The sequence below is a fragment of the Semicossyphus pulcher genome, unplaced genomic scaffold (genome assembly GCF_022749685.1).
Source record: "Semicossyphus pulcher isolate SPU_LCO1_2020_fin unplaced genomic scaffold, fSemPul1.0.p SCAF_6, whole genome shotgun sequence".
NCBI lineage: Eukaryota > Metazoa > Chordata > Actinopteri > Labriformes > Labridae > Semicossyphus > Semicossyphus pulcher.
The window spans coordinates 3,302,425-3,325,835 of NW_027211737.1; the positions used below are offsets into that span (position 1 = coordinate 3,302,425).

General features: G+C 40.5%; 1 protein-coding gene across 2 annotated transcripts; it reads left to right on the forward strand.

The window, feature by feature from the left end:
* Positions 1–115: 115 nt before the first annotated feature.
* Positions 116–23,401, forward strand: golga1 (golgin A1). 2 transcript variants are annotated; one of them, XM_069683847.1, is made up of 24 exons: positions 116–268; positions 918–1,215; positions 3,094–3,184; positions 5,087–5,161; positions 6,551–6,648; positions 6,730–6,762; positions 8,398–8,526; positions 8,790–8,959; positions 9,089–9,200; positions 9,328–9,411; positions 9,879–10,004; positions 11,510–11,605; positions 12,441–12,536; positions 12,997–13,092; positions 14,280–14,420; positions 14,565–14,639; positions 15,043–15,132; positions 15,665–15,767; positions 18,383–18,543; positions 19,363–19,521; positions 19,627–19,686; positions 19,897–20,121; positions 20,283–20,369; positions 20,708–23,401. In XM_069683847.1, exons 2-24 carry the CDS (start codon positions 1,087–1,089, stop codon positions 20,786–20,788), a joined length of 2,517 nt encoding a protein of 838 aa, XP_069539948.1. In that variant the 5' UTR covers positions 116–268; positions 918–1,086; the 3' UTR covers positions 20,789–23,401. The 2 variants fall into 2 exon arrangements, with proteins under 2 accessions (XP_069539948.1, XP_069539949.1); XM_069683848.1 differs by lacking the exon at positions 8,398–8,526.
* The last annotated feature ends 10 nt before the right edge of the window (positions 23,402–23,411 follow it).

The following is a 23,411-nucleotide window of genomic DNA, read 5'->3' on the forward strand; positions in this document are numbered from 1 at the left end:
CAGCCAACCCTACAGTCCAGTCCCTCCCCCTCATAGTTTTTTTAGCCAATGAGCAGACGCGCAGCCGTGACGTCGTCAGTCATCTGTGTTGGGGTGATTACGTGTAGCTCACCAACTAGCAGGAGCTAGCTTGACAGACGAGACAGTATTCGGCGAATTCATATTGACTGCCACAGCAATAGCCATTCTTTAGACATAGAAAAGGTGAACGTACTGTAATTGAGCATCTGAAAATACCACGGTCTGATATTTTATCGAAGTTGATATGGTAAGAAAAAAGCCGACTTCAGTGAACGAGCAAGCTAACGAAAGCTAACATAACCCGGTGGTGGTAATGTTAACTCTTATTGTTGTGACTAAAGGAGCTAGCTGGCTAGCTGGCTGTCAAATATAATCTGACAGTGTAATTTTACAGGTCCTAATGGGATTAACACAGATAAGAAACAGCAGACAGAGCTTTTACTTTGAAGCAATTTCTCAACTTACTTGTCCACTTATTAGCTTGAAGGTTTGGTTAGTCTGGGCACACTGTTGCCCAGCCTTTAAATATAATATGGCTACAAAATCTGCTTTTGCTTTCCAGTGCAGTTTTTTTTTTTTAAATTGCATTAATTAATACTCCTGTTTAACATTTTCTGGACTCTGTGGAACCATATGCTATAAAGTAATTTAGATATTTAGAGGTTTGGTGTAGTTTGCACTACAAAATAAGGTTTTAGAAGCCTTTTTCCTGCTTTAAGTAATAAATAAGCAGCAAAACATGGAGTAATGTGGAAGTCATCTTTGGTCTTTCATATATTAGTGAGGTTCTTTACTAGAAGGGGTTTAGATACTAGACAGAATAAATCACAACAACCGAAATTTGCATTGATCAGTGTCATAACAGCTTGTATATTATATCCCTTTGCTTTTTCTAGATGTAGCATGATGGAACTACCACTACAAATCAGTTTGAAGTGTTCCTGCATAAGGTGGCTCTTTTTTGGTCCTCAAAACAAGGAGCTGTAAATTCCATGAATTGTGTCAAGGTACTTTCTCCCGAGAAACTACAAATTGCACTCATTAAGAGACACTGAAAGGACAGGCATGTTTGCCAAGTTGAAGAAGAAGCTCGCGGAAGAGGCGGCCACAGCACCTCGGAGTGGTGTTCGTATACCACGCACTATCAGCAAGGAGTCCATCACCTCAGTGGGGGCAGACTCAGGAGATGACTTTGTAAGTACTCTGCAAACTAATCACCACTCTCTACCCTAATCCTTCAGAACCTTTGCATGTTTTCAATGCGCTTTGCCACATATTTGCCAACTATTGTTCACCAGTCTGTGTGCATCTTTACAAAAAATATAAATTGCTTTTGCAGGTTTTGTAAAATTGACCATGCTGAACTACTTTTCCAGTGTAAACTGAACATTTTTAAAATTGATTTTATAGTGATGCTCACGAATTGAAGATATTGCAACCTGACTGTAAAATAAACTTATTCTATGTGGATTGTGTCCTAATTTTACAGACATACAGACTTTGTAAAGGCCGCTTTCTTAAACAATTAACTTAGTGCACCCCTTCCAGTGTGATACACCATCGGCCACCAGTGCTGCAGACAGGGCTAAGGGGATTTTAGCTATGCGGTCGAAGCACTTTCTCAGACAACCTATGTGTTGACACCATTACTAAATCACCCCGGGAATTATTTTCTACTTTATATGTACTGTAAAAATGTTTTCATTATAGTGGTAATCAAAAAACGTATATGCCTACACTGATATTTTACATCTGTGATACGCCTATATCGCTGGATATTTTCAGACAAACAATTCAGATTTCAGATTGTGTAATAACTACCTGACTGTTGCTGTTAATTAATTAACTGCTCTACATTGGATTCTTTTGACAGGGAATAGAAAAAACATGCTCAGTATAAAAATCCTAAATGCTTGTAAATGCTGTGTATGTCCACACAATGAGGCAGCCCTGTGATATTTAGGCCAACATTAGAGAGACTCTTTGGCAGCTCCTGTTGATGCTGATGGCTGTGCTCCAGCTGCTTAGTAATCCCCTCTGTGTTACATCCCAGTGTGCAGATGTCATCAATGTCACATATCTCCACTCACCTATGTAGTGCAGAAGTATAAATGGCTGCATGATACCAAGGGTTACTTTTGACTGACATTACTGTAAAATGGGAATTACTGGTGGGGTGGCCTTTGTTGTACTGATGGCATATAGAAAGGGTACTGTGTAACACAGTCTTAGGACTGACCAGTGTAACATGAAGCCCTGTTAGTTCTATTTTCATGCCACACTCACACCTGACCTGGTCTGTGTATTTTCCTGTGTTCTTTTTGGTTGTTGCTGGTCATTTTATAATGGTTTCTGTGTCTCAGTGATATCTTAAGCTTATTATGTCAATCCTTTGCCATATTGTGTCCAAGAGAAATGTTTTGCCTTAGCTTTTAAAGGAAATCAATATCTGTGGTAAAGCTCTGTTCGGTGAAGCTGACAGGGTAGTCTTCCAATCCCTCACAGGGAAAGCCAAGCTCCTGAGGCTGTAGTGCTGTCTCAGTTGCACTTTGCTAAATAATTTAGTGAAGTCGCTGAGTAGCAATGCTGCCAGCTGATATGTAACATTGTGTTTCTGGTACCATGAAGACTTAGTTTACCCAGCCCCAGATTACTGTCACCTTTACATTCTGAATCCACTTTATATGTTTTTACAGTCCTGCATCTGATAAGCTGAGTAGTTGTAGTGCAACAGCAAAGCTGGTAATAACAGAACTTCTTTCTGTGACTGAAAACATTATGCAATGCATATAATACTTTTTGAATAGATACCCAGGCAGATCCCAAAAGTATATGACTCATCACCAGATTAGAAATGTAGACTGTAGAGTGATGTTTTCTGCGGTAAAGAATAAAAACCATGCAACATCACAACTTGATTTCTGACTGTGAAAGAGCAACAGTAGGTGGGTATTTGCTTTAAATTCCACTATAAACAGTATGAATATTAAGTGCTAAAAGGTGTGTGTGTGTGTGTGTGTGTGTGTGTGTGTGTGTGTGTGTGTGTGTGTGTGTGTGTGTGTGTGTCTTAAGGCATCTGATGGCAGCAGCTCCAGGGACGACCTGCCAGCCCAGCTGCTCAGGAGGAACGATCAGATACGGCGGCTGGAGGCAAAGCTATCAGGTATGACATGTCAGACTAAGGTGAAGCAGCTGGAGTGATGTAGTCTGTAGCTCCCAGGGGAGATCAGCAGCCAGGACCAGAGACATTTAAAGTATGTGCACCTTTAACCAGTGATGCAGAGGTCTATAAGTGATGGATCATAACTGTTGGTTGATCAAATATCATCACAGTCATATGAAATGGAAAACAAAAACAGAGATGGAAATAAGAATAGAAAATTCTGGTGATCAATTTTCCTGGTCTGATCAAAAAAAAAATGTCTCCTGTATTATTGACTTCAGATCAGGAAAAAACGATTTCCTTATACCTTTTTCCCAGGTGAATGTGGAATTTGATTTTTGCCTTGTGGAAAAATGAATTCTTGGATAATCTTTTTAAGATGTTTTTTTTAATCCATGAAAACGGAGTAGAAGGTTTTTAGCAGGAGAAAACACTTTAGGTTTATTTGGGTCTTGGGCTGAAAACACACGAGTTAAAAAGTTTGTAAGTCGAGCTTTATTTATTATGTAGTTGCATTAAATCTTAGTAAGACGATGGAGAAGTGGTGCTTGTAGTGGCACAATCGAGTACTACAAACTAAAATGAGCCGGAAAAAAACATCATCAACTCAACTCTCAACTGTTTTTAAAGAAAAAAAAGAAGAACCTGAAAAACATTTTTTGTCACCTGCTCAAACATTTCATTCACCTGTTTTCAAAGATGAAAAAAGTAACGTAGAAAAATGACTAAACTTTTTTCCCCGCCTTTTTTTCCAGTGTGTGACCTTGGGAAAGAAAACAATTGAGAACGTCTAAAGGCTTCAATTAATTTAACTTTTTCTGCCTTTTTTGAGTAACACTCAAAATAAATTAAAAGACAAACAAGTGCTTTACTTTACAACTGTCAGACTTTGTGTGAAGCGATAAATCAACCACAAAGGACAAAGCATCTAAACAAACAAAGAAGCATGAAGACGAATGCTACACACACATAGTTTTACATGCTGGTCTTGGTAGGGAAACTTGAATATCAACAGCCCCAACAAAACTTTTCTAGTGGATCTAGAACCTGTCATGGTTTGAAGCTAGGGTATGTAAACACTGGATTCACTTAGGTAGTGTAAAGCAGTAAAATTTTATCAGTCTGTCTCTGTCACTGTGCAGTTACTTTTCTGTGTTTTATTCTTTAATCTCAGTTACATTCAGGTTAATTTCTTTATTTAAAGTTTAAAATCTTAAGCTTGTAATGTAGGTTTTGTTTGCCTTTGAAGAACTGTGTTTTCTTCCTGTCATTTAAAAACAGGAACATGGATTTCTCAAAAATCCAAAGACTGTATGTAAGAGGTGGACTTAGCCACCGTGACGTCACCAATTGTTTTGTGAAGCCAGAAGTGACCATATTTGGATGAGAGGGCTTGGCTTGAGAGGAGCGAGGGCTTTCGCTTCTTACATACAGTCTATGCTATGAACCTGACCAGGATGCACATGTTGCAAAATGCAGCATAGAGAATGTTTGCCATGCAGGCAATTATGTTCCCTGTTAATAGTGATTAAAATAGAAACAATGTCTCTGAATGGATACAAAAAGGTTTTTTTCTCTACCTAGTATAAAAACTGCTCTTTCCTTTGGGTGGCTTTTGTGACTTTGCACCTCTAGACCAGGTTAAAGGTGGCACAGTCTCCTGCAGCCTTCAAACCACAATGGTTTTCTACGATAAGAAAATCATTTAATAGTTTTACCTTCCATTATTTCTCAATCATGTTTTCCCTTTTGCTTTCTCCCTCTCCTTTGTTCACTTTCTCTCCTGCCTCTCTTTACCATCATCTGTCTGTTCCTCCTTGTTTTTGTTTTGTGTGTGTCTCTGTGTGTATGTTCTCTTGATATCCCATCCTATCATACTATCACCCTACTTCCTGACACTAGACTACGCTGAGCAGCTACGAATTATGCAGAAGACCAAGGACAAGCTTGAAATTGCATTAGAAAAGCATCAGGATTGTACGTACCTTTACTCTCCTCCCAATTAGCTTCTTTTCTCTCATCTGTCAGCTGTAGTAACCATCACCTGGCTTGTCACCACTTTGTCCTTTTCAGATCATTTTTATTCCAGATGCTAATATTACGGGCTTTAGAGATTTGCTTTGGAAGCGCTGAATGCTTTTTCCTTTTAATCTAAAAATCCACCCTCAGATATTTTACACTGGCATTTGTTCAGCACATTTCCATTCAGAGTCATGGAAGCATTGTCTGCTAACGTTGTTGGTGTGGCCACTTTCCCTTAATTTGCCTAACACAGCATCATGGTTTCCTAACATGGTTGTTGACATTTGACGTGATTACATATAATTCCAGTTGGACCCAGGTGCATTAGTTTATCTTGTTTGATATACAGAAAATGTAGCTCACTAGCTGCTCCGGCATTGAGGATTAGGTTTGAAGTTTGCAGCTACTCCCTTTATGTAAATATCAACATGGCTAAATGCTGTGATGCATTCTGAGCTGTTGGGCTGTCAGGAGAGGAACTGGTTTATCTGGCTCTTACAATGGATATTTTTGTGATGGTTTTGTGACATCAGTTGGACTGTTTGGCCAATATCAAACTTCAGGATATTTATGTGATGAATTCTGATCAAATATTCTCTAGGCACGACCTTTAGTTTGTGTTAGAAATATGCATTATCCTCAGCATATTCCTACTAAAATCTGGTAGTAGTAGTAGTAGTAGTAGAAGTAGTAGTACACAATTTAAATGCAAGAAAAGATGGATGTACTTTGTTGATCCCAAAGTCAAATGAATTGTCCTAAAGCATGTTATGCAGTCCTTGTACAGGAACAATAAAACAAAATATGCAATGTCGACAAATCAACTGTTTTATTACAACAGTAAAGTGACCCAGCTGCATCGATTGGACATGAGGGTTTTTTAATTTATTGTTTGGGCTCTGGATCGACACAGCAGCTTTTCCCCAAGCGCCTTTCAGATCTGACTTTAAGGGTTTAGTTCATCCTACTACTATCTATCTACTCTGTACTGAGGTATATTCTGAAACCGTATTCAGGCAGTAAGAGTTGTTGGTTTTATTTGACAATGCAGCTCGAAGGAGATATAGACTTCAGGGTGGATTTTTTTCTTAATTCACTAAGATCTTGCAGTGCTAGCTTTCACAAACTTTTAAGTTTTCGTCAGTTGTCATGCATCGCTTGTCTTTGCCTCTCTTTGCCTCTGGGATGATCACACTTCTTAATCAGACTCTAACTTTTCACAGCTACTAACGGTTCAACTTTATGTGCTATTTAATATTTCTGTTCTCTTTGGTTGCATACAAACCTCTCTGTATGGTTTCCATCTTTCCCTTTTCCCCTTTCTCTCTCACTTTCACTGCCCAGTATCAATAAAGAAACTACAAGACCAGAATGAGTCTCACCAGGCCAGCAGAGCCAAGATAGCAGAGGGGATGGCTTTAGCACTGGAGAAGAAGGATGAGGTGAATGACTCTCTGTCTCACTAATCGTACAGTCTTGTTTTACGGCTTGTGTACTAATCTCGTTTTACCCTCTATCTGCAGGAATGGACGGAAAAAGTTGCTGCTATGGAGAAGGTAAGTCTTCTGTTTTTTGTGACTTTTAATAAAATATATAATTATTGTATAAAGATATCAGAAGATCTTGAAATGTATAATTTTGCCACTCTTAAAATGCAAGCATCATAGTCCCAAAATTGTAATAATTCAATGAAATCAAGACAGAAAGAGGTTGGCTGACTAAAAATACAAATTAAATGGATAATTAAGGCTTGGTCGAGCAAAAACAAGAAGAAGAAGGTATACTTGATTAATCCCCGAGGGGAAATTCAATGTGGTGGAAGGTGGAGTGGAAAAGGTCAGAGTTAAAAGTAAAAAAAATTACATTTTTCTTCTATAAAATATTGTTGTAACTGCCAATGATGTGTCATGCAAAATACTGGTAGTTGAGCAGTGATAACACCCGCCGGCACCAAATAAAGAGGAGGAGGAAAAGTAGAGTCACTCAGGACAGATATGCAGCAGCAGATCATTTCAGAGGAGGTCTGTCTTTGTCTTGTTTCAATCAAACTCAATAAACAGTAAGTTTATTGGGTAAAAGAAAAGCAGGCCAACCACAGGATTTTATGGTAGACTTTTAGATTTTAGCTTGAATTCAAAAGCTTTTTGCAGATTGTAAACTGTTTAGAGCGTAATCTCCTGATCTCTGCTATAAGCCACACGTAGCTTTAATATCTGGAAGTACCATGTCTGTGTGACCACATGATTGCAGGGATTTTGCCTGATATGTCATGGAACGATATCTGTAGATATGTGTAGTGCTTGTGTCCTACTCCAACACCTACAACATGAAGTACACCACTATTAATGATATATTAATATATATAGCACTTTTCTAGTCTTTGCGCCCACTCAAAGCTGCTTTTACACTGCATGTCACATTCACCCATTCATGCACACATTCATACATTGATGGCAGAGGCTGCTACGTAAAGTGCCCAACTGTCACATTTATTCACCGGGAGCTATTTGGGGTTCAGTGTCTTGCCCAAGGACACTACGACATGTAGACTGAGGGAGCTGGGGATCTAACCTCCGACCTTCCGATTGAAAGACGCCCGACTCTACCACTGAGCCACAGCCGCCCCCATATTAAGTCACGACCTTTTACGGAATAAGTTCACTCAGTGGTGATTGTGCTGGCGGCCCCCAGTGAAAGCCCTTGCCTTGGCAGTATTCTTTGGTATTTCGAACTGGAAGTCAAGTTTACATCTCTGGGAAAAATCAAGGGTGGAATCCATCACCCAGCAGTGGCTGGTGAGCCAGAGAGAGTAGGTGGATGTGGTGGACTGTTTTTACTGGTCTCTGCTGCTCTGCGTGTAAACGGTTACTATGGCTGAACAAACAGATTGATGACTACAGACGATGAAACTTGATAAAACAAGTACAAATCTAAAGACGTTGAAACAAATTCGACGTTCAGATGAAGACAAAGTAACATACAATTAGTGTGGACAATGTTTGGATCTCTGTTAGGGTGAGATCCAAAAACACACCTGCAGTTCCTATTTATCGCCTTATGTGCTGCCAAAGAGAAAAAAAATGACTCTTCGAGAGTGCTACTTTAATTTTGGCTTCTTGAAACGTGCACACATTCTGAGAATGGGCAGTGCGTATGTGCATTGGTTTAATAAAACTGTTGTGTTTGTTTAGGAGAAGGCTGCCGTCTCAGCCCGGCTAGAGGAGACGATGAAGCAAAGCTTAGCACTCTTCCAGAAAAGAGATGACCTGGATGAACTGGAGGGCTTTCAGCAGCAGGAGCTCGCTAAAGTTAAACACATGGTGCGTACATGTGGAGTTGGAGGGTTAGATTCTCAGCATTACTTCAAAACACTAATTTAGTTTCCAACTTCTTTTCTGCATTTTTCGGTTATTTAGCTTCCGTGCAGGATAGGAGATTCTCTTCGGCATTTAATGATTTTAATTTTTTTAAAAGCAGCTGGTTTGTTGGGGTTTGCTTTTATTTCCCCTGGATTACAGCATCACTTTCTTCAGTGCATGGTAGGTTCTTTAACTATGATATATTTCCAAATCATGTCTATCAGTTGCTGAAGAAGGAAGAGCAGCTGAGCCAGCGGGAGCAGGAGCTCCAGCAGAAGGAGGCTGAAGTTCAGTTAGCAAAGAGAGGGCTTTCTGAGGCTCGCGGGAAACTGCGGTCTTTGGAGCAGCAACATGAGGAGAGCAGTAGACTGAACTCTGAGTTTGAAATAGAACGGTAAGAAGTAATGCAACAGACAGCAAAATGTTATTTTATGCTCCTTTAAGTAGTCTGTAGAGAAAGCAAAGGTTTGTGGGTTGTGAAAGAACACAAGAAAACAAAGTGTATCTCATTGGCTTTGTACAGAGAGGAACTGCTGCTGCTCCGAGAGGAGGCAGACAAGAAGGTCAGTGAGCTGGAGGGACAATGCCAGCACTTAAAGTCAGTTATCCAGCAGGTCTCTGAAGACTTCCAGAAGGTCAGTCCTCAACACAAACTGCAAACGCTACACTCATATTATCTATTATTTATCACTATTCATTCAAAAATCAATCGTCAAGGCGGTGTCTGTGTATAAGGGAGCTTTCAAACTGTTTGTTTTTCAGTCCCAGAGTATGGTGTCGACTTTAGAGAGGTCCCTCCAGGAATTACAGACTGAACATGATGCCCTGAAGTTACAACAACAAAAGGTTAGAACACAATAGAACTGCGGCTTCTCCATCCAGTTCAGAAATACAGTACTTTTTTATATATACATTTCGTAAACTGCCTTGAATTGAAATCAGGGCTGTCACTTTGGAGTCTGAATGACTAATCGGTAAAAGTATTTGAATTGCTCCAATAGACTGATCTGTTGGCAGCCGTAAAACTTTCCATTATTAGTTGCCAGTGCATTTTGTCTGTGACCCCAACTGGAGTACGATACAGAATATTTCAAACAGTCTAGTGCACTTGTTGACTGTAAGTCTGTAAAGTACCTGTGAGGATAGAATGTAAAAAATACAAGAGCCATTACACAATATAACAGAACAGAGTGAAATTATTTGCGATGATAATACAAATATCTAGTGAGGCCTTTAGAAATAGAATCTGGGTTGTAAATGGAGTCGAAGAAATAGCTAGAAGCCTGTTGTATATCTTCCCTTGCCATCATCAGGCGGCTGTCATGGAGGAGGACAAGGAACGCTTGTTGGTGGACCTTCAGAAGAAAGTAACGTCCCTGGAGAGACGGCTGCAGGGGAACCTAAGTCAGGACGAACATCTCCAGGAGCTTCTCCAGGAGGTGGGAAACATCCAGAGCAGGGGTCTATGAAATTGAATTAAAAGGATTAAATACAGGATAAATTTACAGAGGCACCATCTGCAATAGCATTTACGATTGTTATTAATCTAAGGAAACATGTATTTTCACGATCAGTAAACACTTATACCTTTGATTTAGTTTTTGTGTGTTTTGGTTTGTATTTAAAATGGTCAGATTCTACATAAAAATGTAAACGACTGGATTTTAGTACGGGAAGTGTTACAACGATTTAGCCTCTTATTAAACTCTATAAACAGATAAGTTCAGATAAAAATCCATTTTACATCAAAAACACAAGTTGAGACAAATTCGTGTGATGCTGAGTCATGAAAGCCGTTCAGAGTTTAGATTTCCCGAATTCCTCAAATGCATCATAAATTATGGATCCGTCCTCCATTCAACAAACTTCTCATTTTAAAGTAGTTTTCTTCTCCTCTCGAGGACAGATCTGACAAAGCTTCATTTTTAATTTGTTGCTAAACTGCATCATGATGATGTTATTTTAAGCAAACTTAAGAGCCATTAATTAAAGTCGATCACAAGAAAATCTGTTTCTTTTCCGGCTTCATAACGCTGAAGTAAGCCAGAGTGCAGCCTCTGTGTAACTTACTGTTTACAGTGAAACTGAGACTCAGCACAAACAGATGAACGGACGCTCCTCTGGGGGATGTCACGAACCAAGAAATGACAGTGTTCAATTTGCAGACATATCTGAGGGGGTGAATTTTGCTTTGTTTTTTGATCTGAACACCATGTTGCTTCTCAAATTGCTAACCGGACTGTAAACAATGCAGCGCACGGAAAAGGAGGCCTTGGCTGCAAGTCCTTTATCGCTAAATGCTGGCTAAACGGAATGCCCGACATGTTCTCCTTTGCTCCCAGAGCCTAAATCGTCGCCAGAGGATAGCAGATCTCTGAAATTACTTTTACTATCACTTATTTCACCTTAAATTCTATAAATCAAATAAATTCTCAGATTGCCCATCACAACCAGATACCGGAAAACTAAATAGTGCTAAAATATACTGACATTTAAATGGACTACAATATGTCCAACAAAAAATCTTTCTCAGAATGTTCTCTGTACTCTAAAATCAAATTAGGAGGTTGATTATTTTAATTTTTAGGCCAAACCCTTACATTTAATGTGATCATTTTGTGGTCTTAGTTAGTACACATGCATTAAAGCTAATAGATAAAATGTAAAGCTTATGTTTATATGTATTTCATTATTACTGTGCACTGTTTTCTGACATCATATTAGAAGTGTTGGGAAAGTTATTGAAGCCAAAGCAACCTTTTATCAATCAATCAATCAATCAATCAAATTGTATTTGTATAGCGCCAAATCATAACCAGAGTTATCTCCAGACCCTTTACAAAAAGAGCAGGTCTAGACCGACTCTTTGTTATGTTATTTAAAGAGAGGCCCAACATGAATCACCATGAGTAGCACTTATCAGTTCTTTTTTTCCCTTTTGTAGAAGTCCAACCTGGAGCAAAGTCTCGAAGAGACCAGAGCAGAGCTGCTGGCAGTTCGGACAAACCATGCGGATACTGTCGGCTCCCTGGAGGCACAGGTACACTTAATCCTTACCTACAGTAAAGACCCTGCATCTACTTTCATTAGCCACCAAATCTGCAAACCCAAAATTAAAAATGTCATTATTTCAGTGTCTTAAGTGGACTGAAAATTGCTGAGATTTCACTTGTATTTCACTTTGTGTATAATTTAGCTGACATACAATATGTCGTCAACAAACAGTAGATTCTGTTCAATTTCAGGAGAATGAAAAGAGTGCGACCTTATTTTCATAGCAGTTCCACTAATATGACTTTTGTCATTTTAAGTCTGGTCATTTTAATTCCAGTCTGTTTTTTCCTTCATACTTGGAACAGGAAAAAACTAAAAAGCTGTCATGGGCTGTGTGCCCATCCAAGCATCTTTTCCCAGCGGAAATCACAAGCTGCTCTCCTGAAAACGCTCAGTTTGGAACACTTTTGAGATGCAGCGATTTCTCCGCTGAGATGCTTTGCTTGAGTCTTGTTGCGTTTCTATGATACTGAATATCTGAAGAAGTAAAAATGTTGCCACAAGGTAGAGTACTTGCTCTGTTGCCCTGGCTCTAGACAAGGAGAAGGCTGAAGCAGGTACTGAGAAAGGACGGACCTGCTGGACTGTGAGGGATTCTCAGAGAGACCCGTTGTAATTTAATTTCTCCCCAAAAAAGGGCCTGAATATTTTTCCAACTCTTTGCGAACAGATATAAACACCCAACATGCATCACTCAGCACCAAATAGAGGCTCAGAACCTCATCACACAGCAGGCATTTGTACTGTAGTGTAAAAACATGGCGCTGAAAAGCAAAACAGGAATAAAAATGAAAAACACTCCTGTCTCCTGTTTGATCTAGGTATCCAGAATGAGCTGCAGCATCACTGAGCTGCAGACCCTTCTCCGACACAAAGACGACTCCTCCAGAGCCTACAGAGAGAGAACAGACACACAAGTAAGCAAAAAGACAACATACCAGCAAATTTGACCAGCATCCAAAGTTGTTATAGCTAACATGTTACAAACAGTTGGCTCCTGAGTTTGGTGTTAAATCTCTGTGAGCAGAACCTTTCCATATACTATATTTAAGAAGTGGATGTAGCCTTTTGCTGTACAAGTAGGGCTTTCTTATAGCCAGCAGGGAGGACTTCATTGGTTTCAAAAAGCTTTAAATGACCACAATCAACATCTATTCATCTTTTATAACATTCTTCTTTAAGAAAATGAATATGGAGCCAAATTAAGCATCAGGTCCAGACAGATGACAGCTGACGAGGGAAAAACATGGCAATGGCCGGGGCGTTCTTGCTGGGCCATCCTAATAGAAAATACATTTCTAATGACAGGTTGATGTTTATGCTCACAGTGTGTGGAGAGGTGGTTCTGATCAATCATTTTGTTATTTTCTGTTTTAGATAGCTAATCTGGAGCAGCAAGTTTCGGACAGTAGTGAGAGACTGAAGAGTGCAGAGCAGCAGATCACAGAGAAACAGCAGCACATGGATAAACTGGTAAGTACCACAACAGTCAGGAGCAAAAGGAGTGTCTTACACAGAATTAGGCTTCAAAGTTCCCAAAGTGACTGTTAGAGAAGGTACACCTTTCAATGAACCATTTTTTCCTGCCACAACTGAATCCTGTTGAGAGTTAGTTAGTGTCAGTTATGAAGAATTTTGGGTCTGGTGGTAAAATGTTTAAAGCTAAAAAATGTAACTCCAGGCTGCTATTTCCATGATAGGCTGTACTGTGTCTCAATCAGTAATACGATAAACACTTAAGAAGATAGTTAGAAACCAGCCATTTTAAATATAAAACCTAAACTAAAATGACAGATATACCCCTTTCCCACTGAAATTAGCGCGTTGACGCAGGTTTATCAGACCCGGGAAGACCCGCTTATAAATGCCAATTGTCTCTTTTCCCATTGCCAGTGGAGTATACTCCTGTCGGTCTCTTTTCTGCTGCATCACCGTCTGACATCACAAACGTGCCGGAAACAGGGTTAGTAAGCAGTGAAGATGTTACGGTGGATAGGTCTTTATTGTATCTATTACTCATTCAGCCTGTTTATCAAACTCAGCGGCAAATTTGGAATGTAGTTCGAGCGCTGCTCGGACGGAGACGGGCAGAATTTGTAGCTGAGATGACATGGAGGCGGAGCATAGCATCTGATGGAAAGGGGGAGGAGCCGAGGCGATAATTACCCGGGTCTACTGCAGAGTAATTTGTCCTGGGTCTGAATGCCAACTGTAACCTTTTTCGTTAAGTAAAAAAAACGGGTGTTAGCGGGTTTTTTGACCAGTGGGAAAGCGGCTTTAGAAACCCACATTAGAAAAAGTATTTTGTGCATACTGATGTTCTGCATGTGAGTATGGGCTAATTGTCAATGGAGCGCACTTTAAGAATGTTGTGGTTTGTTGGGAAAAGGTGCACATTGGTCTAACTTTCCACGACTCCACCAAACCTGAAACTCAAACAACTCCATCTGACAAACAAACAAACAGACTGGCGGCACACACTGACCCAACAGTTGGTGTTGGTTGGAGTTGGTCGGCGTTTGTCTCGGCAGTGTTCAGCCACCTTGTCACCGTAAATTGTCTATGTGCAGTCAAGTCCTGACTTAATCTGGTTCAAATCTAGATAAAATGGATTTTTGTATGCTTCTGTGTAACTTTGCATTTGTGTGTGTTTTGTTCAGGAAGGAGAGTGGAATGCAGAGAAAGCCTTTCTAGATCAGCAGGTGTGTTTGTTAGAGCAGCAGAGTCAGGAAAAGGCCAGCCGGCTGGAGGAAAGCATCGCCTCTCTACAGGCAGAGAAGCAGACGCTGCAGGACAGGCTGGTATGTTTCATTTTCAACTGATTTTTCAAAGATCAGACACTTGGCAGAGGTCTTGCTGTTACAGATAGAGACGTGGTTTATTGGGGCAATTAACCATGTTACCTTATGTTGACTAATACTTTCCTCTCCCTGTACGTGTCTTAGGCTGATCTGAACAAACAGGTGGACGAGGTAAACTCCAATCTGAGGCAGCAGACGGAAGAGTTGGAGCAGTGCAGGGTGAATTTGCACAAATTTCCATATAATTAATAAAAACTGAGAACTCATATTCTCTGCTGATGCTGATTGTTTTTACCCCATAAAATGGGACCTCCCGCAGGCAGCTGCTTTGAGATCGTTTTTTGCTTAATACTGTTTAAATGAAAAACACATTTTAATAGTTAGAGCCCTTATTTTTTATTGCAAGAGACAGCTAAGGGTTCCATTCTTTTTGCGTCTTCACCTTGCATGTCCTGACACATGACCGTACACATTTTATCCAGTTCACATACTGTGATACAGCTTTACTGACTGCCATACTACAAAGACTTAGAACTCAACATCACATCACGTGTTCATAAAGGGCAAAAGACTGTATTTGTCGTCCTAATTCTTGTCCTTGTCCTGGTGTGTTTTCCTGTAGGAGGAGGTGATCAGCCGGCAAACAGTGAGCACAGAAATTGCAAAAGCTCTAGAAGACACCAGAAGACAGAAGGAGGAACTGCAAACACAGGTCTGTGGGTAAACACACAGAAGGTCATATCCGTACTGATGATGAAAGGCAACAGTTAACATGTGTTCTCTTCTAAAAGGACATAGCAGTTTCCCTCTGGACTAGTCACAAACACTCCTCTTTTTATTTAGTCAAGGAAGATTATTCAGTAGACACATCCTTTTTTAATCACCTTTAAAATTATAAGACAATTTAAAGGGAATTCAGAGCTGGTTGTCACACTGTGGGTGACTATGAAAGCATGTACTGTGTGATGAAAAGTATTTGGGGCGGCTGTGGCTCAGTGGTAGAGTCAGTCGTCTTTCAATTGGAAGGTCAGAGGTTCGATCCCCAGCTCCCGGTCCGTTATCACATTCATAACTGATTGACAGTTGGGCACTTTACGTAGCAGCCTCTGCCAATAGTGTATGAATGTGTGTGTGAATGGGTGAATGTGACATGTAGTGTAAAAGCAGCTTTGACTGATCGCAAAGAAAAAAAAAAGCGCTATATAAGCACAGTCCATTTAACATTTGCCTCTGCTTGTTGTCAGGTTGGAGAGCTAACTTCATCTCTTCAGACATCGCAGCAGGAACTATCCACTGTCACTGAGAAGCTGGCAAAGAGAGAAGAAAACATCAGAAAACTCCAGGATGGTACTTAGACACACACACAAGCACACACTTTAGATCCTAAAAAAATGTTGCCCCTTCAAGTTCCCAAAGACTGAAATCAACAAGACATTATTGCAATTAAAATGTGGATCCGTACTGTGTTGTTCACCACTGTCAGGAGTGAGTGTCAGGAGTTTTTTGTACTCTAAATCAGGAGTTCCCAACCCCCCGGACCGCGGACCGGGCCGTAGGTTGTTCAGTACTGGGCCGCAAAACCCAATAGGTGTCTGTGATAGAGATCTTCACGGGTCCAAAATTTCATGCCCGAACCCTAAGAGACCCGTTATTGTGCGATCTGGAACCGAACCAGACCAGTCTATTTTTTGAAAGTTGGGACCCCAACCCGTGAAAAACTGAGAAATGCCAGACCCAAACCCGTCTGTCATTTGAAAGGTGGGGCCTGAACGGAGTTATGTCGGACCCGACACCGGCCGGATGAAACAGACCCGATCAGCACCGACTTCACAGCTCATTAATATTAACAAGTTACTGTTAGTCAGCTGTCAAAACAAACCTTTTTGTCCTACCTGTGTGACGCAGCCTTCTCCCCTGTGCCTGGCCGTGCATATAATCCATCGTCCGCCAAGAAAGTTCATCAAACACATCCAGGTTTCCTGGTATCTATGTAGTGTTGATAAAACCAGAGATGTTAGTCCACCAGTTATCTCAGATGAAAAGTCCACTTGCTGTCATTCAGCAGAAGATTGACAAACGCGCGGCTTGTTTAGAATCCACACACACGTGTTGCTCGTAACTGCGCTTACTTTCTTCTCGTCTCTGTCCACAATTTACATAAACAAGGTTTTACTTCTTTATATTCATTTTCTTTTAGCTTTTTTGTCCACATCAGTGAGGAAGGTATCCATCATTACCGGCTTTGGCTTCAACTTTTCTCTGAACCTGCAGTCACATGACGCGTCACTCAACTCGTTGTCACTCTTTCTTATGTTTTTTCCACTTTAATTTCCGCACATTCTCATGGGAATAACTCATTGTTGCAAGTTAAAATACACACACAGACACTCACAGCACTTTAATCATGACCAACACTTTCTAATCACGGCCGGGTCTTCCTGGATCCATTCGGGTATTACACATAATGTTGAACAGACCCGGAACCGAGGATTATAGAACAAAGCCCTACCCGACCCGTGTGACCACCTTATACGTGTCCCAGGTCCTCAGGTTCTGGTAGACCCGTGAAGACCTCTAGTCTGTGATATTCCAAACGTACGCGGAGTCAGAACCGTCGAATGGGCTGTGTGAAGTGTTCAACCGCACAGGGCCTCGCGCCTCTAAAGACATTTCAAAAGTCGCCCAATTCAGCTGATAAAACGTGGACCTGGCAACCCTGGCTTCACATCACATGAAACTTTGATCATGAAGCCTGGTGCCCCTCTAAAGCTCTGTGTTTATCAGTGAAATATATGAACTACACAGCATATGGGCATATGACAGCCTGTGGAAGTTTATACTTTAACTGTGCACAGAAATACGGACGCATGGCAACGTTATTGATTCAGGTATGAGCGTCATCAAAACACATACAGGTCTGCGTCATATCTGCTCCTCTCCTAACGGCTGTCTCCTCCCTGCGCGGCGTGATAACTCTGTGTGGATCACCTCCAGTTCATCTCAGTCACAGCGTATGAAGACGTATGTTATGCTTTATAAAGGGTTTTCACTGAAATACGGGACCAATCGCAACGCTGTTAAGTCAGAGCAGACCCTGAGAAACACACAGATCGGTTTCATCGCTGCGCTGCATGATTATAAACTGCTCACTGCTGGATCACATTATAAATTCAGATGAACTGCTAGGATCACACTATGGATCATCTGTCTCTGACCCGCGCCGTCCCTCTCGTCGGCTTGTCCCATTTAAAAAAGTTAGATGCAGTCTCCTCACTGAATAAATACTGATACGATCTGTCTGTATATTCGTGCATGTGACTGTGATTTATGTATGTGCCTGCGTGTCAAAAATTCTGTTTTTGTCAGGTGGGTTTGGTGGCTTTGAAGAAAGTAAGAAAACTAAAAAAAAAAAGGTCTATCTCTGTAAGGATCCTGTGATGTTTTTTGACATTTAAATTAACAATCTGAGCCTGTCAGTGGCAGAAACAAGTACTTTGGCACCGGTTTAGCTCAGTGGTTAAATCGGCGATCATGTTGCCGCCTGTTATCATCACCACTCTCTCTTCCCCCATTTCCGCCACTATCTACTGTCCTCTCTCTTAAATAAAAAGACAAAAACTGTGTGAAACCTGCCGTTCACAGCAGCCTACAGACTGAGCTGAGAGGTCTGGGGATTACTCCAACATACTTTTACCTACAGATTTTGAAACATTGTAAAATTATATGCATGTCTTAAAATATGAAACAACATAATACCCCCTCTTTAAATATAAGAAATTACATACACTGCCACAACATTGATTTTGGCCATATAAGGTACGTGTTTTGTCGAAGATCTAATATTTTCCATTACATTTTTTAAATAAGCACACATTTTGCAACATTGTTTGATTTTGTCTACCCCATACTGTACTATGTTTGTGCATGAATCAACTGAATGTATATTTGTGTGTTTGTTGAAGAGGTGCAGCATCGGCAGGAATCACTGGTCCAGCTGCAGGAGGAGGTGGAGAGGCAGCGGGTCCAAATGGAGCAGATGGAGCTGGACAAAGACTCCCAGCTGATGAGCCTGAGGGAGGAGCTGCTCAGCCAGACTCAGCAGCTAGATGGCTGCCAGGCGCGGGTTAGCACCTACACACAAAGTCAGCAATAGATACATACATGCTCTTATGTGGTTCATACAGTTTAGATGCAGCAAAAAAAAAAGGCAATTTTTCATCATTGGCTCATTATTAACCTGTGCATTACACATACAAATCACAGACTGTGTATTAAAAGTGGACACAGTCCTGTTGATTCACCCATTGTTCTGTGGACTGCCATTTTCAAGCCTCAAGTTTTGCATTTTTGTCTTCATTGCATCATATTTTTTTGAAGAAAGAAGTGACCGTATATGGAAGAGAGGGTGGAGCTGGAGGGAAGCGGAGGGTTAGCATAGGCTTAATCTCTTTTTACAGATTCTCCATAGAAATGAAGAATCTGTAGGCAAGGGTGTGGTTTTTAGTACAGGAAGTGTTCTGGTTTCCGTTTGTACTACGTTTGTAGTCCAAGTAGTATGACCAGTCAGGTAACAGCAGGCTTCAGCGTATGCAAGAAAAACAGAGCAAAAGCAGGTGAAACATAAACCGCCTTATGACAACCCGGCTCCCATCAGCAGTCAGCTGATGACGATTTAGCTTGTTATTAATCTCTATGAACAGACATCTGAATGTAAATTCAATCTGAACAATCTGTTCTAGATCAAAAATGTCATCTTGAGGCAAATTCGATTGATGCTGTGTCACGAAAGCCGTTCAGCGCCATGATTTCCCGACTTCCTGGAATGCATCAGAAATGATGGATCCGACCTACATTTAACAAACAAGCACTTTAAAACTTGTGGAAATGAAATTGTAGCTTTTTATAGATTTGGAGTCTGTGTTTTTTGATATGTGTTACCCAGATCTCATACCTGGAAGTGGAGGTGGAAACTCTCACAGAGCAGCTTAACACACCTGCAGTGTGTGAGGAGGATCAGAACGGCAGTGTGACAGTGGACGATCTGGATCACCTCCAGAAAGTCAACAGAGAGCTGGAGCAGCAGCTCAGCGACAAGAACAGGGTCAGTGATCTTTGCACTCCTATTGTTTTGTTCCTCTTGCTTTTAATAAAAAATATTAATTCACCAAACATCACACATAAAAACACCATTACTGTTGTTTTGCAGACCATCAAGCAGCTGCAACAGAGACTGGCAGAGCTGAAGAGGACACTGCAAAAAGAACTGGTGAGACACAGTGACATGCATGCATTAACTGTTTATTAACAATATTTCCACTCTGTTTTTTGTGAGTGTGCAAAAACATTATCACCCATTAGCTTCCCACCTAACCTCTTCCTGAGCAGGTTATGTTGAACAGGGGTTTATATCTTTGTGCTCACTAAGTGTTTATACAGATAAATATTATATGTGTGTTGTTTTCCTTGTGCTCTGTAGAAGTTGAAGCCTGAACCAGAAGCAGAAGGGAAGGAGAAGTTTCCTGAAAGCAGAGCAGAAAAACTAGAGAGGTTTTGTCCAGACCAGCTGCAAGCATCCACCCCGAGCCCCCCGACCTCCAACACCACAGTGACCAACACATCAGACCTCAACGACTCACAGGAAATCAACTTTGAGTATCTCAAACACGTGGTCCTCAAGTTTATGTCATCCAGGGATGCTGAGGTAAGTCCTCCATGCTGGTTTTTTAAATGCCCTCAATTCAGCAATAGGCTAAAAGCAAAAAACTTTTTTGTGCAGCTTTGTAGGTCCGCCTGGTGAGTACTGACTCAATGACTGACCCGTGCTCTCTTACTAAGCTGAATGTATGTGTCTCGCTCTGTCAGGCGTACCAGCTGATACGAGCTGTTTCTGTGCTGCTGAACTTCACTCGTGAGGAAGAGGACATGCTGAAACAAACTCTTGAGTACAAGGTTGGTGTTTCATTAACGTCACTGTATTCTGTTTTCAGCTTCAAACACTTTATTGTTTAACCGATAAGTAGTTTGTTGATCTGTGAGTCTGACCAAGAACACCCACAAACCTCACAGAAAAAGATTCCGGGAAGTTTACGTTAAGAATATCAAAATGTTTAAGGGTGCTGGGTATCTCAGGTTGTAAAGCATGCATCACATGTAAGAAGGCTGAGTTCATAAAACAATATAAAATGTTCTTTTTGGCCCAATGTCTCTTCAGAATGAAATGACCCACGTGCATATTTATTTAAGCTAGTTTTATTGTAACCTGGTGACTGGTATGTATTGTGTTCCAGATGTCCTGGTTTGGATCCAAACCTTCTCCAAAGGGTACCATCCGGCCTTCAGTCTCAGGCGCTTCCACTCACTGGAGCTGATGAGCAGCAGAAAGAGCTCAAGTGATGGAGAGAAAGTAACTGAAGGACCATCTCCGGGAGTCCTGTAGTCCTTCCTCTGTGGCTCCTATTACTGAGCTGGACTCTAGCTTTAAACTTTTAACAGACCTCCACAGTTTACTCTGACTCTGTGTGGGAGGGACTGTTGTTTCTGCTCTCTGGGGACAGAGAAGGGCTGCACACAATGGGATATAGGGATAAAGGCCTATTCATAATCAGTTGTTGGTTTTAAATTGAAATCGTTTTCTCTTTAACGGTTAAGGTAGATGGACTTTTGGCCACATGTCACAGAGGGTAAATGGACATGCACATCATTCATGGAGTTGCAAGAGTCTCAAGTATAATTTTTCTTCCCGGACCTACGAGAAAGATCTGATGTTCTCTAGTCCATGTCAGGAAACAAAAAAAACATCTGACAGAAACAGCACACTGACTTCATTGTTATTTAAGGAACTGCCTCATTTCTACTCACAATCAAACAACACAAGTCACATGTGTTTTTGTCTCAGATTGCTGAAGGACCTTTTATTCTTATGCGTTTTTAATTAATCTTTAATTGTACACCACAGAGGGCAGTAAAATGGAAAATATGCCATGGAATTACTCATTTGGTTCAGCATCAGTGATTGTTTATTTAATAGTATGAGCTGAATGGACATAAATACTACACATTTGTGTCAAAGGATCTAAACTTGTCACAGATTTGAAAGCCCTAAATTTGTCAGAAAACGTCATCAACCACGTTCTTTAATTGAAGAAAGAAACATGCATATTGCTTTGAGGGTCAAGGAATGCAATCCCTGTAAGTAAGACTGGTTTACAAAGCTCCTCCAACAATCAAAGGAATCCAGGGTGGGACTTTTGTCCAATAGCAACCCCAAATTTCAGAATATTCTTAGAAATGAGAACTTTTTACCACAGTGATTGATAATGAGTTTTCATAATTAACTGAATTTAAAATCAGCAAAATAAGTTGTTGATGTATCTCACTGATACTTACTGCTCTCATTTCTCTTAAAAATGACACTTTCATCACATTTCTTCACATTACATTGAGAAACAGCTCTGAAAACATCTTAGAAAAGATCATCTGAGCTTTGAGGTCAATTCCAGTAAAACAGTAGTAGTATATATTTTAAGAAGATCTGATACATTTGTCAGCCAATATTCTATCATAGTATTTTACATACACCCCTATCAAGGTTTTTCTTAAGGATTGCCCAAATCGGATTAATAAGTAATACACACAAGACATCTTCTGGATTGAACATTTAACAGTGTAAAAATCAACCTGTCAGTGCTCTCTGGTGGACAAACCATGTAATTGTGAGGTAATTGTTGCCTGTTATACTTGGATACTGAAATCGGACCAGCTGTAGTTTACAGCTCATTTCAAAAGTAGTATCAAATTCTATGTGCTTGGCCATCTGACTGTTATTATTACTATGGATTCAGCCTCCCAGCAGTAGTCACTCCCTGTAACCTTGGCTCTAAAATAAACCCCATTATCTACAAGATTTGACCTGTATACCTTTTTGAGGGGATCGTATATATGTAGCTTGGAGAAGCTGCCTTGGAGGCTCAGTTCATGGTTAAAAAGTTATTTTCTCAGTTGCTGCTACTGAAGGAACAGGAGTGGCCACCAAAGCTGATACAGCCTGTACACACAGACTGTTTTAGTTCCTGTAACACCCATATGAATGATGTAGACTGTACTTGTCCATTTGGATTATAATAACAACCATGTGAAGAAACAAGTGAATGCTCTGTAAATGATGACTGGAGGACATGCTCTACCTTTACCTGCCTTTGCTAATGTAAATGAAAGAACATTCCACATGTCTGTTTATACATAGAAGTATGTACATACTGTATGCTTTGAGAACTTTATAAATCAGTGGATGTAAATGGTTTGATGTGACCAGTTTGCAGTATTTATCATAATCTTCATAGACCAGAACCATTACATGTTTCTGCCTCGGCTTGTCACTCATTTGTCCCGCTGTCCTTTTTCTTCGATGTGATGACAGTCACTACATGATGGAGTTTATTTTTACATCAATGGGAAGCCCAGGGAATCTGCATGTCTGCTGTCAAACTGCTTTGTTAAATCACAAAAGCAGTCTGGTCAGATTTGTTTTAATTTCTTAATTTCTAAAGACAATTGGTTTCTGCAGTTGTATGCATTCCAGAAATAAACAACCAATGTGAAGCATAAATCAGTCACAGAGAAGAAAACTGTATTAAGGGTATCTGCTGAATACATTATTTGTATATCAGGATGCTGGAGTACATCTTCAAATGCAGAGCTCGTCATGTTCTGTGTGTGACGAATGACAGGTAGCAGACTGATGAAGTCCCTGTGAACCTGCTGGGTGATATACTGTCTCCATGAGAAACAAAAGAAATAATGAATGCACTTTTTAACCTGCTTGATTCTGCTGAAACACCTTTCTTGCAATCACTACAGATTTTCTGTAATTTGCTTGTTATGATTTCACGGTTGCTGCCACTACAAATGTTTCATTTTCCCTCATTTATTAATAATAAATATAAAAATATAAAATCCTTGACTTTGTCCAAATCCTGCATGTTTGGTGGGGAA

Bases quoted from the DNA above. Each gene is read 5' to 3' on its own strand.
- golga1 (XM_069683847.1), top strand. From the start codon at position 1,087: ATGTTTGCCAAGTTGAAGAAGAAGCTCGCGGAAGAGGCGGCCACAGCA. The intron at 5,162-6,550 runs GTACGTACCTTT...TTCACTGCCCAG, and splicing joins ATTAGAAAAGCATCAGGATT to TATCAATAAAGAAACTACAA. The intron at 18,544-19,362 runs GTTAGCACCTAC...TGTGTTACCCAG, and splicing joins TAGATGGCTGCCAGGCGCGG to ATCTCATACCTGGAAGTGGA.